The following is an 18,725-nucleotide window of genomic DNA, read 5'->3' as shown; positions in this document are numbered from 1 at the left end:
AAGGGTGGTGCGGGGGAGATTTTTGATAAATTCCCATTCATCAGACCATGATAAATAGCTGCAACAAAACGGAATTATGCACATTGTCAAAGGCTCTTTGGACACTGGAATAGAGACTACAAATGTGGCTAAAGTGGTGTCAGAATCACTAGGACTGAGTGGAGCTCTACAAGAGAAATCGACGGTGTCACTGGACAAAATATGGCTTTAAATTTGATTACATTGTCGTGCTGTTGCTCATTATGTGAATTAGAATAATCGCTTGGAATACAGAGAAGCAATAAACTGATCTCTCTCACATTTTTCCAGTTTTCTCTTCTTTTATTTTCTCACCATGAAAAAAAAAAAAAAAAAAATCCTGTTTTTCTTTCCCTTCCCCCCAAAGATCACACTGTGACATTCTAGTGAAAACCATTGCAAAATTCATACAGGAAGCATGCACAGTTGCAGCATCGTTGTAAATGATTTCTTGCTCGACTAGAAAAAAGTTATATTGTTTTAAGGTAACAAAACAGTTCTTTTGTGCTTTTCAATTCCTTTTTTTTTTTCTTAGAATGTTAGTGATGATTGACAGTTCTGGTGCACAGTACAATGTACAAGTGAAATGATTATGATTTGCATTGTTAAGGCATCCAATCTGCTGGTTTATATTTATGTGAAAGACAGAGAAATATACAAGCAGACTTAAGAAAGAAAGTATTTTCATTGAGTTCTATGAAGTTTCTCCCCATATTTAATGCACAAAAATGCGTCACTCCAAAGAGGAGAAATCCCATGCATATTAATAGAGTAAAACAGCATTAGTTTTTGTTAAGCCTCAAAAGCAAAGGATACATTTTTTTTTAAAATCTACATAACTAAATGCTACAAGAATAATATGCTACTTTTTGCCATATATTGGAAAAAACTTCTTAACTTACAAATAATACAAAAATAGACAATGGCTTTTGGGTGGAAATTAAAAAAAAAATGGAAGCATGGTTTTAAACAATACTAAAAAAAACAACCCTATAAATGAAATGTATTAAAATCACATTTAAACAGCTAATACAACGGTGAATGACCAAACAAATCAGCACTTTTCACATAGCAAACATACACAATAAAATAAACTTGTAGGGGACAAAAAGCAATGTACAAATTCCAAAGATAAATACATTATTTATATGGATATTTTACAAAATCCCCCGTAAAACAAACAAACAAAAAACAGAAACAAAAAGCTTTTTTTTTCTTTAATTAATTTGCAAGTATGTGCAAGCTAAAGGTAGTGAGCTCTTTTTGCAAAATATGCAGTAAAATTCTTTTTTTTTTTTTTTTTTTTGTGATATTGAAAAACTGTCTTAAGACATTAAAATGTATAAATAGAACAACAACTTTGGCAAAAAATCACAAAAAATCTACAGTATTTATAACTACATACAAAACACAACAGCAAAGAAAAAATATCAGGTAATGCATCTTCGGAGCTTTGCTGCCTCTTTGACTAATAGTTTGTAAGAACACTTCCCAGATAATGATAGCAAAATTTTTTCGTAAAACAGAAGCTATGGTTTGGATTTGAAACCTTCCTAAGAGCCCCACCCCCACCCCCAAACTCATGTTTCACTACTCAAAAGCAGTTCCCTGTCCTGGATAGAGCGTGGTACCAACTGGGAGGGTCGACTGATACAGGAACGATGCCAGTGGGAGCCTCGGCCAGGAGAGCCTCGGGGTGGGGAGGGTGCAAACCCAGCCTGAGGCTGTGCCCCCCGTGCCAGAGCCAAAGGGCACAGCTGAGCTGAGGCTGGGCTTGGGAAGGCTGCTCGTTTGGAGGGGTCTGAGATGTCATCACCCAAAGAGAGAGTGCCGTGCTCTCCTCTTCTGCAAGTCTGGCATTGCATCTACAGGCACTGGGTTTGCACTTCCAGAGGAGTCAGATTTGATATTTCCATCCTTACCTGCCCTTCCACCAGCTTTTTTGTCAAGAAAGGTTGGACCTTAACTCCCCTTCCAACCTGGTGTTCTCTGATGAACTTTTCTTGGTGTATTATTTACACAATTTTTCAGCCTGGTATTAAAGGCAGAGGTTACTGATCCCACCCCTCACCCCACCCTCATAATCCAAAAATATCAGCTTTCTAGGGAGTGATATCTATTTAATTAGAACATTAAAAATGCGTCATATCAGCAAGTCACCACTGGATAAGCAACATATATGAGCCGACCCTTAATTAAATGGCCATAATTCTTCTACGAAAAACTAACTGGCACTTCTATTCTGTCCCATACAGACTTGTATGTAAATGACACCACTTCATTTTCCTTTACACAGCTTGAAAAAGAAAAAAAATTCATAAATTAAAAATGTGGAGTTCCATCTCTAGTGTCCCTTGTGTAATTGTATGATTTATAAAAGACAAATGGTGTTGAGTTAAATCAAGCCTTAAAAAAAACACAAAAAACCAGAAGGAAATAAAAGCAAGCCCCCACCCCCCGCCCAAAAAAAAAAGTGGATTTTTTATCAACATACAATAAATATATCTCCCAGGTATTTGGGATGGACAACTTGAATCAACACCTTGCAATTGTGGATTGTTAATTTCAGTATTTGCAAGGATGGTGATTTTTGTTTTGTTTAAAAATCTGCAGTTATTGTAAGATCCTTCTTTATTTCTTTTTTATTTTTAAAAAGGCCTGAGTAAAAAGTTCCACTCTGGGACTTGTATCAGATTCTCTCTGAAGCAGAATTCAACCTCTTCATTAATAAAATTCTTCAAGGCAATTCTTTCACATGGGGGGAACAATCATGCCAGATATAGCTGTTGGAAGGAAAGGGAAGGGAGAGAGAGAGAGAGAGGGAAAAAGTTAATTTTCTGCATTATCAAGCAACTTTTAAAATCCTCAGAGCTTTAAACATTTACTAGCAATGTAGTCAGATGTACTTTGAGTTAAATTCATATATAAGTATCACTCATAAGAGACAGCTATGTACACAATAAAAATGGCAAGTTTCCTTCTAACTGAAAAGTGATTCAAATTGCAAGTGACTTCACTGAATTTACTGGTTTTCTGTAGAAAAATTGTCCCTCCTTAGTATCAGTATCAGGCCCCAACTTATTTTTCTGCTTTTCATTTCAAATTCCCAAAACGCTCAGGAGGCTTTGACTCGACCCAACCGTTGCCACACATTCTGTTACTCTTTTAAAAGCAAAGCAGGAACTGGCACCACATTTGGGAAAACAGCTGGAGTCCCACAGGCCACCACTGGCATGGCCCTGGAGGGCTGTCCCTTGCAGCAGCACTCTGGCGTGGGTCACTCCCCTGTGCCAGTCCTCCCAAAGCTCAGTGTTCATCCCTGGGACTCACGTATGCATTTCCAGGTGCTCAGAAAAGGATTTAAACTCTCAAATCCAATTTTCAAATTGAAATATGTGTTTAACTCGTGGCTTAGCAGACCAGCATCTTTGTTATTCCACTTGTAGCAGACACCACCAACTCCATCAAGTGAGTCGTAGGTGAATTTTAATTTAGGATGTTTTCTCTTTTGCCGGCTGAGTTGAATCATCAGCATTTCTTTATTAAGCTTCCTACCTCACTTTTTATGAAACCACCACCTCTCTTAGCAGGGAGACATTTATTAAAAGTCAACAGCTACAGTTTTGCACATAAGGTGACCTCCAGCTCGATCTCTCTCTATTTACAGGGGACACAGATCAGACATCCCAAGTGTCCAGGTGACACACTGTGAGCAAGCACATCATTACAGGGGTAGTCATGGAAGTTTATGATGGAAACTGTAAAAAGAATGTGTCTCTAAAGTGCCAGTTGTACAGTTATTTGCCAAGAGGTAGAAAACAGATTCGCCTTCAGGTTGGTGGCACTTCCCGGGCACATGATTTAAACACTGGAGCTGCCTGCCATTCCAGACATCTGGACATGTAATTTCTTAAGGAAGGACTCAACCCCGTGACTGGTGCTGATTCATTGTGCTTTAATTACAGCTGCAATTATTTGATAAGAACAGAGCCAAAGTAAAAGACTCACAGATTTGGGGTTGGAGGGGGAGAGGAGGGAAATGTTTTCTCCACAAACACCACCATATGTGCAAGAATTACAACTCTAATCAGCAAGGGGAGAACAGCTCGAGTAAACTGCACTGATTAAATGAAATAAAATGAGAGGAGAAGGAGAGAATGCAAAACACATCCAACATGTTTGCAGCAGTCCACCCTCAGAGGTGGCACACTGCAACAGCATTTCAATTACTGGAATTTGTCATGTGGAATCACTGTACTGAATGTGTCCCCCCACATAAGGGTTCTTCAAGGAGCTGAGAGTGAGGATAAAAGGGATAGAACAGTGAGTTAAGTTGCTTTAAGTCCTACAGGAAGACACTTAAATGAGAAGCATAGAGGACACTTTAGGACAAGGTGTTGCTTTGCTTTAGAGAAAGTATCCCTTCTTCAGAAAATGTAAAGATACTATTCCAGCAAAAAATTCTCAATCCGAAAGATTCATCAGAGGAAAATCAATTTCACCGATAAGTCGTCAAGAATTGTGTCCCTTGGGACAGGACAGCTGTCTACCCTGGGTAGGAGCCCAAAAAAGGTGAGATAATTGCAATTCCTCCCTTCATGATTTAGACATTTCCCTGTGGTTACAGATCAGCCATGCACTTTTTGCTGTGGGAAACAAATGGCACAGAGGCAGATCTTAGGTCATTTTTTCAAAGCATTATTGTTTTTGAAGAGCTCTGAAATTCTGAATTAAATTACAAGGCAAATGATATCTTTTCTGCCTAAAAGCTTTGATATTTCCATTCTTTCCAAGCCTTCATTTATATCACTCCACTTTTATTCCATAAGTGCTGCATCTAGTCATGCAAATTCTCTCAGCTGTAGCCTGTTATTGATCCTGAAAACAGAGATATCAGTGGGAAACAGTGTAGGTATGAGATCACACCACCTCCAAAAAGGGAGGGCAGAGAATAGAAAAGCTCCCACCAATGGCCTTTATTTCTTCTATCATATACTAATTTGTATTTGCTGCAAGCAAATTACAAAAATAATGTATTTGGGGTTTTACAAAATTGCATGGCAAAGAGAACAACAGATAAGCCTGGCTGCTGTTTTAGTGAGTTCTGCTGATATCTAAGCTACGTAAGGAAAGCTTGATTGCTTTCTGATGTATCCAGAAGCCCAAGAGAGATAAGACAGCCTCCTTATACATGGTTGTTTATTTAAGCATTAAGGCACAACAGGCAGTGCATCTCTGAGTGATTATTACAAGCCTCAGGTGGTGTCAGAAGGACCAAAGGCTGTGTGTCTTTAACTCACCCACTAGTTCAGTGATGACCTAGAAATGAACCATCTCTTGGTGTCTCATTCTTATTATGAAAACTGAATTGCTAAATAAAAATTAGAGGAAACGCTCAGATCTGTGTGGTTTCTGGGCATTACAGATGTGGATGTGACATAATGAGGAGGCAATCAGCTCCAGTTGTGTCCGGTGCTCTCGGCTCATTCCATAATTGCTTTTCCTAACTACACAGAACCTGAGAATTCTGTGTCTTGTGAAAGGAGAAAGAGTGCCTGAAAAAGCTTTCTCCTGTTACTCATTTTTTCTCTCCATCCACAACAAGAAGATGGGACAAGGTGAAGAGAGGAAAAAAACATTAACGTGTTCAAAAGTTTGCGTTTTTTTTTTTCTTTTTTTCTTTCTGATGGGAAATATTTTTAGCTGTTGCTTTTAAAACTTGAAGCATGTCAGCACTGCCAATTCTTTTAAATGTTCAAAAATGAACCTCCTAAATGCTGCAGTTCACCTGAAAATTTTGTTTTGTCTTACTCCTGACACAGTTTGTATTTATAATGAAGCCCTAACTGAAGGTACCCAAGTTCTGCTTATTAGTTCCTAGTAAATCTACAGCTTCTGCACAGTTTCTCTGTGTGTGTGTGTGCACCTTGAAGGATTCCTCCTCCCAGTTCACCAGGGTAACATGCACTGAGGACAATGCTTTCCTTCAGGCACAATAGATCCAAGCTTTTATGAATGAATTCCTTCCATTCTGCTTGCATACAGATTTTTTTGGCTGTTAATGGTGCTATCAGTATTTTGTCATCAAGCCCAGTGTTCCTCTTTCCAGAGATTGAGGAGTGACGTGGAGTTTGTGCAACCATCCTGCTCTGCACTTCTTCTGAACCTGGCTTAAAAAAGGATGGATTTTATTCCCCACTCGATGCTCTTTGGGTAATTTGCACAGGCTCGTGGAAAGGAAACAAATCTCAGGTCTGGGGGAAGCACAATGCACACCATGAAATCTTTCTCACCTCTGGCAGCTGGAGGCAGCTGGCTGCATCAGCTTAAGGAAACCCCTGGATCTAAGTAAGCATGAAAATACCTCTCTCAGCACACTGATGTGCAGTGAGGGAAACACATGGGGAGGTTTAGGCACCGTGTTGTAAAACAGACTGAGCCAAACAATGAGAAGGGCAGTGCTGGGCTTTGCAGCACCCTCAGTTTGACAAGCTTTTGTCTGTCACTGCCTCGCCTGCATCACCCCTTCAAACAGATTTAGATACTAATGCTTGCAATGAGAGGGGAAGGGATGCAGAAAAGCAGCAGTACCTTGATACCAGCAGTTCAATAGGCTTTCCAAAAGGCCCTGTGCCATTTCTGGAATTAATTGGCACCGGAGTACATTAATCAGTGGAAACTAATGTTTGCCCTGGTGTGAGTTAAAGTGGAAAACACTGCTGTTAGTTTGTAATGCATCTCCTATTTATGAAAGGGAAGGTTTGTGCCAAGCTCTGTAACGGTCTATTTGCTCTCAGTAGGATTTCTGCACAAGTGTACTATGACAAAGGACAAAAAGGAAGGGAAGATTGAGTGACGTACTTCAGGAGAAGGCCAGCCCCTGGAGAGACCCTGCAGTGGAGTACTTGCTAGAGTCCACAAAAGACTGGTCTGATAAAGGACGACAACAGGGAATAAGAGAGGAAAGAAAGAAAAAGGACGGTATTAGTAAGCTGAAATATTACTTGTGTTTATCAAAACAGTAGGTCTGTGCTTTAACAGACACAGCCTCTCAATTCAGCAGTATTAGTTGAGTTAGAGATAGGGTGGTTGCCAAACACCTGCAGGGTACAAGGTGGGCTGGGGATGGAGTCCAGATACGATTTACAGGAGGAAACTTCAGGACAGAGCCCACCGGGGATCCCCCACTGCCTTCGCTCCCCTGGGACAACTCGGTGTCGCTTCGAGCCTCATGAGGCACCGTGAGCTCACAGTTGGGAGCAGCCACCTCCTGCAGCCTTGGTTCCACCTACCTTGCAGGCTATTGCCATTGGTGCTGGTGCAGGTGGGAGGTGGGGAGGTTTGGGGTCTCACGACAGGCGCAAACGCACTCTTCTGTTTCACCGCTGAGACCATGTTGGCTGGTGAGAAGGAGAAAATCCCAGAGGAGCTGCTACAGTTGGAGGGGAGGCTAGTGGAGGAGGCCATTGTTGGACTTGATGGCACAACTAGAGAGAAGAAAGACCCCCAAAAAGGCATTCCTTAGTACTCAATAATAACAGGCTTCAGGAGCAAGAGAATTATTCTTGGATGCTCTCCAGTTTTTTAGGGCTGAACTGAGTGTTTAAAATGCAGATGTGCTACATGGGAAGTTCAGTCTTTAAACACAGATATCCTTAAACCCTTATTTTATTATATGGTACAACAAATATCTTTGGTTCATGTATTTACCATCAAGCTTTTAAGCAAATTTCTTTTCACGACAGTAAAGCTAACTATAATATTCAGAAAGCACTGCCAGTTTCCCCTCTTATCCAACAATAAAAAAAAAAAGGACCAAAAGTGACATCCCATACTTCCATTCTTTGTCCTGTTTAGAAACTGCTTAGACATACAAGTGGGCTGTGAATAATTACGTATTATAGAGTAAAATTCTGATCATCTGGGCTTTGAATTATTATTTTATTTGCATTTATGTAGATAAAAATCACCCTATTTAAGTTCTTATTTGAGAATCTGATATCATATTTGTTAACACTGAGGAAATCAATTAATGGAAATTAAACGTTCAAAGTTTCACAGTCTGACAGATACAATCTTAGTCTGAAGTCACTCTGTGTCTGGAAGTACTTGCTAAGGGAGAGCAATCAAAGCACCTAAATTGAATTGCTACTATACAGCAATTAGTTTATTGATTTAATTAAGAATGCCACCTTTTAATTTTCAGGTCATGATTGAAGCATTTTCTGATTCAATGGATTAGACATTAGCAGAATGACAGATCTACCAAGAAAACCTCCCAAAATATAAATAGAATAGAGAACCAGGGCTAGGAAGTGAAGTGCTATTCTAAAGAGGACTTCGTTCATAAATATGAAATAATACACTGCTACAGTATTTTAAATGAATTACTGGCATCTGCTTCCAAGAGGAGATGTCTCATCAATCATGTTATATTATGAATTCAGAGTGTGCAGATTCTGTGACAGTAAATCCAACTTAATAAGTAAGGTACTTTGTAACATTACATGTTACATTATTATTAGAGTACAAAAATAATCACCGGTTAGCAATTCCCAGGTTATAAGTACTAGTTGTGTGGGTAAATAATTTGTTCTAAATTTGCAGCAGATAAGAAGCCTTGGAGTTAAGTATTTTATTCAGAGTTCCTATCCCCTTTTTGATTCTGTTTCAATTCAAAATAATTCATTACTGCTGTTACACCATTAACTTCAGATTTGCTGTGTAAACCTTGGTACCTTCAGCAGTTGGTTTGTCCTGTCCATGCTACAGTCCCAGCCTATAAATCTATTTATATGTCCAGACCTTCCATCCTGATTCTGCTGTCAGCTTTCTACAGATGTCAGTGGAATCCTTTATGCCTCATGAGCAATGTCAGAGGAATTGGGCAGGTCCTGCTCATTTAATTTTCTCATGTGACCAGGGATTACTGAGTTGAGCGAGCAGCTGCAGAATAGGTTCATAGGCCTTTACCAATAGAAACGTATTTATATTTAAACAGCTTACTAAACCTTTAATATCAAAATGCAGAAAGTTAGTCCTGCACATAAATATTTCCATGACTGGGACTGTAGACCAGCAGCTCTTCACGCCATGGAATGTATGATTTGTATGACTTACATTTCTGTGGCATTCACTGTACTGACACTAAAACACAGAATCATATTTTACTGACTCAGTGAAGTCAAAGTAATGCTACTTAAAAAGCAAGTGGAATATAAACAATCAAGCTTAGGCCCAGTAGTAATTCATAATCTTTTTAAAGTTATGAACATATTATTTGCTCAGAAGTTGAGGACAGTGTTTCTTATTTACAGAGTATAAGGGAAGTTATGAAACTATCAGACTAAATCATGACAGACATTATGCTTTGCAAGCTCTTAATAAGACTCCCAAATAATAATAAAAAAAAAAAATAATAATAATAATACTAAAAGAGAGAAGAGAATTTCTGGCAACACTAAGGTATTCAAAGTGCATCAAAGGTCCGTGCTTTGGAGAGTAGAGAAAAGACCAAATTCTATTTCAAGTGCTCAAAACAGAAAATAAATATTGAGCATCACAGAAAATCTACTGCCTCCTTCTAATAAAAATGTGCAACATACAGAAAATACATAAAATACTCACTGGCATAGGGAGAATTGGCAGCAGATCCATTCAGGAAGGTTGGAGAACCGCCTAAATTTGACATTCCAGCATTCCCATAGCCATTCATGCTTGTTGTGACAGAGTTGTAGTTTGTCTGCTGCGGGGTGGTGCTTGGCACGTAGCCATGAGGTGACACACTGCTGGAGTTGCGAGTGAAACCTTGTGTGGGGAGGGAACACAGTCAGAAACTGGAATTAGCCCCACAACAGTTTCCTACACAAACCAAGGGGGAGCTCAGTCCAGCCAGGGAGCACAGGGAGGGATGGGATTGACCCCTCCAGGACCACCAGGGACCCAAATTGGGACACCTCCCTGCCCAGGTCGCTGCTGGAGCGAGCACAAAGGTGGAGGAGGGAGGCTGGAGCCTCCAGAGCTCCCCAGGCAACCCATGGATGCCCTGGAGCAAAGACCACCGCTGGGTGTTAGATGAACGCTCACTCTGAAAGCGCTGCTTGTAGGAAATGAAGTAAACATGACCTACATTTTCAGAGTGAGGAGTCCAGCCCCACTCAAGGTATGTTAAAAGCACGTGATTGTTGTTAACTCTTTTCTGATGTCGCTGTCATTTAACACATCTCAGATGCTCACTGCACACTTCAGGAAATGTAGTGCATTTCTCCAGCTTGTGGGATATCCTTTGTCCTTCTGCCTTGGTCTGATCGTTATGTTGGTGGGAAATGAGCATCAAATTTGACAGCAAGTTAAAATTTGAATCTCTACCTAATTCTGAAATGGCATTTTAGGAAACTCATATCCAAATATTCATAAAGAAAGATTTGTTTCTAGAAGCACAGAAATACAAAAATACATTTTCACTCCTAGAAGAAAAATTGCCAATTTTTCTTCCTAATACACAGCATAAAAGAATTCAATCTGAATGTAATTTTTTTTTTTTTTTTTAGTGTAATGCAAAAAGTTTTTGTCTGCTATTCTAGAAACAGCCTTGTCCTAACACTTTCTCATTAAAGTGTATTTTTAATTTGGAGAATGCATAGAGCTGAGCAAAGGAGAGGGCAAAATGCAAAGGGCTTTTATAAAAATGTTCTTCACCTATTTTTTATTTTTAACTGTGGGAATTAAACCAATACTGATTTTATACAAAGGGAAAACCACTTTATTTTAAAAATTAGACAAGCTCCGAAAATGTCTTTGTAAACATTTCTATCTTTGCTTGTAAAATATATGAAGGTCTCAAACTCCGAAAAAAACACAAAACAAATCTCTTGCAAAACAAACCCAAATGAAGTAGATAAACATTCAAGGGATAATTTTGTGTTATAAAGAAATGCTACACAAGGCCCAGACTGAGAGATCATCCATGCTCAGGAAAATATATATGCAAGTACTTAACATTAAGTACATGCTGAAGCCGACTAAAATTAGTGGGATTTAGACACAAATACAAGTGTTGCTCTGGGCAGAATGAAAAGCTAGTTAGAGACATGCAGAAGTGCTTTTCCTGAGTTAGGGCAGCCCCATCCTGCGTCATCCAAGGGTGTGGGATGGGCTGCCCAGCCCTGCTCCCAGCCCTGAGCCATCCCTCTGCCACTGCCCTGAGCGCCCCCCTGACTTCTATCAGAAAAGATCCATAGAGAGAGGAAGATGAGTCTTCTCCTGACCCTGGTTGGTGGCTTGGGAGGCTTCGGAGACATTGACAGCGAGCTGGCCACTGAAGGAATTGACTCCCATCATTCCCGCGTGGACGGAGGTGTTGGCGAGGGCGGGGAGCTGGTTGTGGTTGCGGGGGACGCTGTAGAGTGCTTCGGCGATGTCTGCAGCTCTTTTCAGGATTATTTCCTACGGGATAAGTAGGGGGAAAAAAAAAATAGAAGAGTTACCAATGAGACTCTGACAAACCTCTTCTTACAGCCTCAAATGAAACAGTTCCCTGTCCAAAGGCTAAAGGTTTTCTTTCTGAACCAGCTGGCTGACAGAGAGCTAATGCTTGTAGGAGCTGCTGCCTTCCTGATAAATCCTGACATCTGTGGTAAGAGAGTTGGAAGTCTCAGTCCCAGCGGCCACACTTTGTATAAAAAGACCAACTGGAAGGATGGGGCTGGAGCCTGGACTTGCTCCACCTTAGAGCTCTCTTTAGGGGAAGATGGAAAAATCACTGGTGGCAAGTCATAATGCACAACATTGCCCATATTATATAGGATCTGGTGAAAGTGGGGAAATGCCTCCATGGTGCTTTTACAAACACTAAATTCACACCCTTTAAAAAAGGAAACAAGCAAACTAAACCCCACCCCAGATATGGCATCACCCTCTACATTTATTCGTGTCTCCCACTGTAGTATCACATCCTTTTAGCCCCTGGTCCAGCTGTACATGTAAGAAATAGCCATGTTATAGAATTGCTGAAGTAGAATGCATTTACCTGGTTATTATGTGGCATACCATAGAGTGCTTCTACTAAATCAGCAGCCCTCTTAAGTATTACTTCCTGTCAATATAAAAACAGAAGCATTCTTCTGAGTTCAATAAACTCCTTGTGGGGAAAACAAATATTAGAATCTTTTATTCTCTTCTATTAGGTGCACTGTGTTTTGTAGTGTTTTTTCCTTCTTTTACTCCCACCAGGTAAACCTTAATTGTAACAACTCTCAGCAGCCACTGAATGGTGTTAAATCACTGGTTCATCCTATTCACACACACACTTAATCAAGTCAAAAGGTGAGAATCATTGGTGCTGCAAAATAAAATACATCACTCAATTGTCTCTACCATCTGCACTATAAACCACTCATGGGTTTATTGCAGAATACAATCCCGAGGTCATTTACTAGATTACTGCAATCAATGTCATTCAGAGCATGTTATGAATCCCTTCAATGTGTTTATTTTATTCTTAATTGCGTGCTGCAGGAATTGTGACCTTACCCAGCAGACCACATTCAGAAGATACCCAATCAGTCCTGTGCTACTGGTAATGTAACCCTTTGACTTCTTCAGTTTGTGTCCTGGTACAAGGGGTCAGAGCAGGATCCATGTACATGAAATGATGCCCAAGAGAAAAACACATGCAGCGTGTGAGAGGAGGGCCCAGGACCATGCAGTGTTTCCTGGAAAAATTCCCTGCATGGACAGCAGACTTTAAAATAGTCTGAGATTCAGTTCTCCATTTTGGGCATTTTTTTTTCCCCTCCATTTTCTTATTTGTTCCTTTTCATTTAATATCTCTCAGGGTATTTTATACTGGCATTCAAGTAACAATAGCATTTCCTGTGTTCTTACATTTTACAGCGTCCTGATGATAACCCTGATAGAAAATATAAAAATGCATTGCAGTATTAACCCAGAAGAATTTTTTTTCCTTATTATTTCAAGGCATCTTTCAAAGCAGATTCCCAAATGCCCAATCAAAACCGGCCAAGAACATCCTTTGAGTAAAACAACGTATTTTTGTAGTTCCTAAGTACTGCTCTAATATTCTAACATGATGCTATTCAACATGGCATATTTCTGTAGGTAGCTTACAAAAATAGTACCAGTTCTAAGGATTTTACAGTTTTCTACAAAGTTAAACTTTTAAACTTAAAATATTTTACACAATAGCCATATTTTATACCAAAAAGAAACAGTAATGCTCAATTTTCATATACTGTAGACTCTGATCAGAAAATAGAGATATAATTGCATTCATTTTGCTGTCACCATAACCTCTTCAAAAATCCTTGAACAACTCTTCAAATGACAAGCTTTTAGATGCATATTAGCATTTTTTTCAATTTTAAATCCTCTATAATATAAGATAAAATAGTTGTCATACTGCAGTAACTACTTATGACATATATAATGTCCTAAATTCAAAAATGAGATGGAGGATTTTTCTTCTCCCAGTAAACATTTAGGCTTGCCTTCTGCTGTACACACCCCTGTCTCAGAACACACATTTAAATTATTTTCCACATATGAAGTGAGATGTAATACATAATTGATGGATTTTTAAATCACTACATTTGAAGCAGATTCTGAGGAGTTAAGTTGCTACAGCCTCTTTCTGTTGGTGGGTTTTGTTTGGTTTGTTTGTTTGCTTGATTTTTAAGATGGGGGTTGGTTTTCCGCTGCGATTGTTGGTTGGGGTGGGTTTTTTTTTTGCTTTTTGACCACAGAAGTGAGCAGTATAATCACAGACAGACAGACAGACACAAACAGCATCCGGGTACAAACAATCCTTGTTCGTCACAACACTGAGGTGCCCTTTTTACCTCATATTGAAGATACAAACTAGAGAAGGACAGAGACATTACTGAAAAAATGTTCTCTTTTTCATTCCTTGATTTTAGATGGAAAATTACTGCACAGGTGTTTGACTTTGCAAACTAGGATTTATTACACTTCAGTAGAAATTGTTTGCAGTATATATTTCACTGATGGAAAATTAGAATGTGATACAGAGCCCACAAACTGCTTTGGTATATTGTTAACCTAAGCTGTCATTATGCCAAATTACTAAAAAAAAAGAAACTTTAAATAGTCTTTTCTGCTCTACCTGACTAATCATAGTTATTTATATAATGCTGAGCTAAAAACCTTAGAGTGCATCTAAAAAGAGATTGAAAACCATGTTAAAAAATGAGGTAATTACATAGAATCTTACAGCTGCTCTACCTAATATCAAATATATTTCAGTTCTTAAACACTGGAAGTTCTTTGATGCCATATCATATTGCATGTAAATAAAACTAATTGTCATGATGCTTTATTGAAACATTCTTGACAAGTAGCATTCAATTTCCTTAGCTAGTCAATGCTTTTTTTTTTTCAACATTATCAGAGTCTGTAAATTTGAGTTTCATACTTTCTCTAACAATATTTTCACGCAATAAAAGCATTTATTGTTTATGATGTTTTCAGATCATACAAAGTAGCTGGTACACAGAAAAACCCTCCTGTGTCAAATAGTGGTATCTTCTACTCCTGAGCTGACAGTACTTCTTATAGACACAAACCAGCTTTAAAAATACACGATAAAATGCTGCTAAAGACAGGCTCAAGACATTAACTTCTTGTTTTCTGAATGCATCTTAAACCCTTTGCAGCTCTGCCTAAATTACGATAGAAGCTGCTCCACGTACAAAGGAGCCCCCGAAGTCCTCTATAAGTTAGAGCAGCAGACCTTGCAAGGTGCTTGGATTGCGGTGACCAGAAAATTGTTCTCACCTCCATGTCATTACGCTCACAGTGAAGCAGCCCCCGAGCATGTTTGTGTTCGGGATCTAATATATTGCCTTTCAATCAGAGCTGAGAGCCACTGAACACATAGACAGAACATGACGAGCAGGTCAGGAAAGCAATAAAGATTTTACAGAGCTGTCCAAGGTGCTAAATTTACTCAATAATGGGTTTGGCACCATAGTGTTAACCTCTCATTTACTACCAGTTTGAGGGACTAAATTGAAGTAGCTGACTTCATTTACCTTGAAATGTATATTTTATGACATTATGTAAGTAGATTGAAAGGGCACTGCAGTTTTAACAATTTAAAGGCTAGAGCATGTTTAAGATGAAGCTTGAATATTTATCGTATATTGCACTTAAACTATATTGTATATTAAAATGCATTGATTAAATTTGTAAAAGGTATTATAAAAAAGGACAGCTAGTATAAGAGATCTATGTCTTTTAAAATCCAATTGATACTGCACGTTACCACTGTGATGGTAACAGATGAACAGATAGAGAGGTGGACAGAGCAGCAGACAGAGCAAAAAGTGAGTAAAACTCACATTCCATAAAAAGAAATCTCTGCATAAACTCAAGGTCTGTTACTCCAGATATTCTTTTGTTCACAAAAATTTTTCTTTGCCTTCATCTCCGAAGCCTAGATTTTCATAGCAGTAAGTGGGCATCATGTAAGGTCCTTCCAATTGAATATGCAAGTGGAAATATTTCCTGAGAGAGACAGAGTTTGACTAAAGTTAATATCTAATTTATGGGGGCATTTGTCAAAGAAGATCCACTTTTCTGTTAATGCTAAAAGTCTGACAGCTTTTGGTTTAGAATAAAGGACTTTGCAGCATTTAGCTAGACCTAAGTGAGGGTCGTCTTTTTTTGCAGTTCGTTTCAAAGGAGAATAATTTTATTTCTCTAAAAATAACAATTGAGCAAATATTGAGAAAAAGAAAGATTACTTTAGTCCTTAAATATGATACATCAGAACTCTGCACTCCATGAAGCTACACACCAAAACTCCAGAGTCCATTTTTACTCCAAACTGAAGCTGATTTTCTACTGAGGGATTTTTAGTTTTAGTAATTTTTGAAACAGGCTCACAATTAAATATTTTGATCAAATTTTCCTTCTGAAGATAATAAGGGGTGTCTACATACACAAAAAAGGGGGTGAGTAGCAAAATCTACTGCAACTTTGCATATCCCAAAATTACTGTAGAAAAGATATTACAAATCATACTGGAATAACTATGCTTTTGAAGCACAAAGACTGAAATTCAAACCAAATCCAATTCTGAGTGTACCTTGAACACTACAGCACCTTTGTGTGTTTTGTTGGAGGCCTGCATTCTCTTCAGAAGGATTTCATTAAGAACACGAAACTTGCATTTCAAGTTTTGTCATGATGAAAACACTTTGTGTCAAGATTTATCATGACAAACACATCCTATGTTAGCTTTAAAAGAGATGGGCTATTTCTTCTTGCAACATCTGCTTACTTTTTATTCAGAAACTCATGAAAAAAAAATCCACTCTGTGTCCCAAAAGGACTGTGAGTCTGGTGAGATAAAGCGTATATAGAGTTACACTGAGTTGTTCAGATAAAGTAACTAAATTAGATAATGTTCAAGGTACTCGTTAAATCGAAATGAATTTTGTCAAGAAGAAGCTGACCACAATATATAACACTCATCAGCCACATACTGTATTATTGAGACCACCAAAGGATTTATGAACTCGTGGAGGGCGTGGGGGGAAAGCTGTTCCAGCATCCTCTGAGGCATTTATCTTATGTGTTGTCTGGATATCATATCACCTTCTAATGCTCTTTAGCATTGTAATACAAGAGAGAGCTCATTCATCTTCTGAGAGGGTACTTAGGGATGATGATGTCATTCATACTTCCTTGACTCTTATGTCTGACCTCCTGCCTCTGCCTTCTAACTTCCTACTCTCATGGCTACTTGCAACAAAAAAGCTCCTCTGCAGACTCAAAATGCTCAGCCTCAGACTCCCGTTCACTTCTTCACCTTGGAAAGGTCACATTCTGAAATTTCTAGTCAAAATCACAGCAATTTGTGCTCAAGCTTTCCCTTTGGTTTTCAATTGGTGAAATTATAAATATGATAGTTAAGGACATGGGTTAGAAGTAAGTTTTAAACTTATACTTGAAATTTGCATATGCATTATATTTTAAAAGATAAAATTGTGAACACGTCTTTCAAATATAAAGGCAAAACCAAGAGAGACATTTAGAAGGATGCCAAAGATCTAAAATGCCAGACATTGAGCTTGGTACACAAGAGCTTCAGCCTGTCCAGAACATCCCATCTCTCCACATCAACACTGAGCACTGCATTATTGTATCATTTTCAGCAATTACAGCTTTATAAATACTCATAAACACCATTCAAAATGTAAAGATCCTCCATTTACTGTAAAACTGAGGGAGCCATGCCAGCCTAATGGGAAGTATAAAATAACGAGGCCATTTCTCTAAAAAGATACCTGTACTCACACAAAGTTGAAAACTTTTCCAGCAAACAAACAACTGAATTGTTTCCATATATTATGATTGAATCATACCAAAGAAATGAATACCATATAGATACCACAAACACAAGAAGGCAAAATGGGAGAGAAAGACAATATATCTCACTTGAGGGGCAAAAAGAAAAGCTTCAGCTTAGCACTGCCTACAAGGTGGAAGTGCACTGAATTCCTGCCACTGAATTTCAATGACAACTTCCAGAAAACAAGTCTGCATTGCGAGCTAGAACCTTGGTCTTTCCAAGCCACTGTAGCCTCATCAGCCTCCACCCAAACTGAAAATCACAGCCTAAATTTTCAGCACTAAAAACAGTCATGCATAACCTTACCACCTGCTCCACAATGAGCCAACCTTATAAATAAAATATAGGAAGCCTCTATGAGGCAGCAGAAAGAACAAATGCTGAAGTGCAAATGGGAGCAGGCATTTAGCCATAAACATTGAGAATCAATGATTAAAACTCCTCTTAACCACAAAGGTGATAAATGCATTTAGGGAAAACACACCCTGTCAAACAGTCTTTGCAAATGCTGCTGACAAAAGAAGGAAGAAAATTATGATGATCACCTGAAAGTCTGTCCTTGCAAGTCTCCCATCTTACACCCATTAACCTCCTGGAAATATGGTGTAGTTAAACACTAAAAAAAATATCCACCTCCTTTTTTTAATCCACATCACTCATGCTGGTGGTCTCCATTTCCATAAATGATGGGCACATAATAACAACAGAATTAGTAGCTAACACAGATGTGTACTTCATCTAGATACAGGGTGGCATGGAATAAACCACCATTAATATTATTGGTTTGGAATAACTCTTTGAATAAACTGTCATTTGAGAGTCTGGATGCTCCCACCATATTATCATGAACTGAGGCACCTGGAAAGCAATTTGGAGGGTTCTGTTGCTAAAAGCTCTGGACTTCTCTGCTAATGTTGGGTCTCTAAGTGAAGGAAGAGTGGGCATGTGAGAGCAGATATGCAGGACTAAAATCACTCTGCCAGGCCCCAAATCATCTCCTTTAGGGACTTTAGGGACAACAGTGGTGTCATGACTCCCACCCAAGTCCCTCTGATAGCTGTAGAACTTTGCTTCTTTTAAGTATGTTTATAGCATGTGTTGCCCCCAACCCCTCACAGTTTACCAGAAAAAGGCATTTACAGCCACGTGCAGGAACCCTTCAGAGCTGTCAAATCTTACCTCATGAGGCCAATCTACTTTTCATGCACCCAGTGCAGGGCTGGTAGTTATTACAGCATTGTACCCTTATATCTGTTCACAACCTACAGCACATCAGCTGAGAGCTGGCAGGCATCAGTCATATGTGGGA

General features: G+C 38.9%; 1 protein-coding gene across 1 annotated transcript in view; it reads right to left on the bottom strand.

The window, feature by feature from the left end:
• Positions 1-2,531: 2,531 nt before the first annotated feature.
• Positions 2,532-18,725, bottom strand: part of EBF1 (EBF transcription factor 1) — a gene marked incomplete at its 5' end in the record, with an annotated part of 267,358 nt that continues 251,164 nt past the window's right edge. The window contains 5 exons of the mRNA XM_082291500.1: positions 2,532-2,801; positions 7,311-7,505; positions 9,646-9,825; positions 11,286-11,463; positions 12,047-12,112. Of these exons, the coding sequence (XP_082147626.1) occupies positions 2,770-2,801; positions 7,311-7,505; positions 9,646-9,825; positions 11,286-11,463; positions 12,047-12,112 (651 nt within the window). The 3' untranslated portion in view covers positions 2,532-2,769. The remainder of the gene's footprint in view (positions 2,802-7,310; positions 7,506-9,645; positions 9,826-11,285; positions 11,464-12,046; positions 12,113-18,725) is intronic.

The sequence above is a fragment of the Coloeus monedula genome (genome assembly GCF_965178545.1).
Source record: "Coloeus monedula genome assembly, chromosome: 15".
Lineage (NCBI taxonomy): Eukaryota > Metazoa > Chordata > Aves > Passeriformes > Corvidae > Coloeus > Coloeus monedula.
The sequence above is the reverse complement of the archived record's forward strand: the minus strand, read 5'-3'. Positions and strand labels throughout refer to the sequence as shown.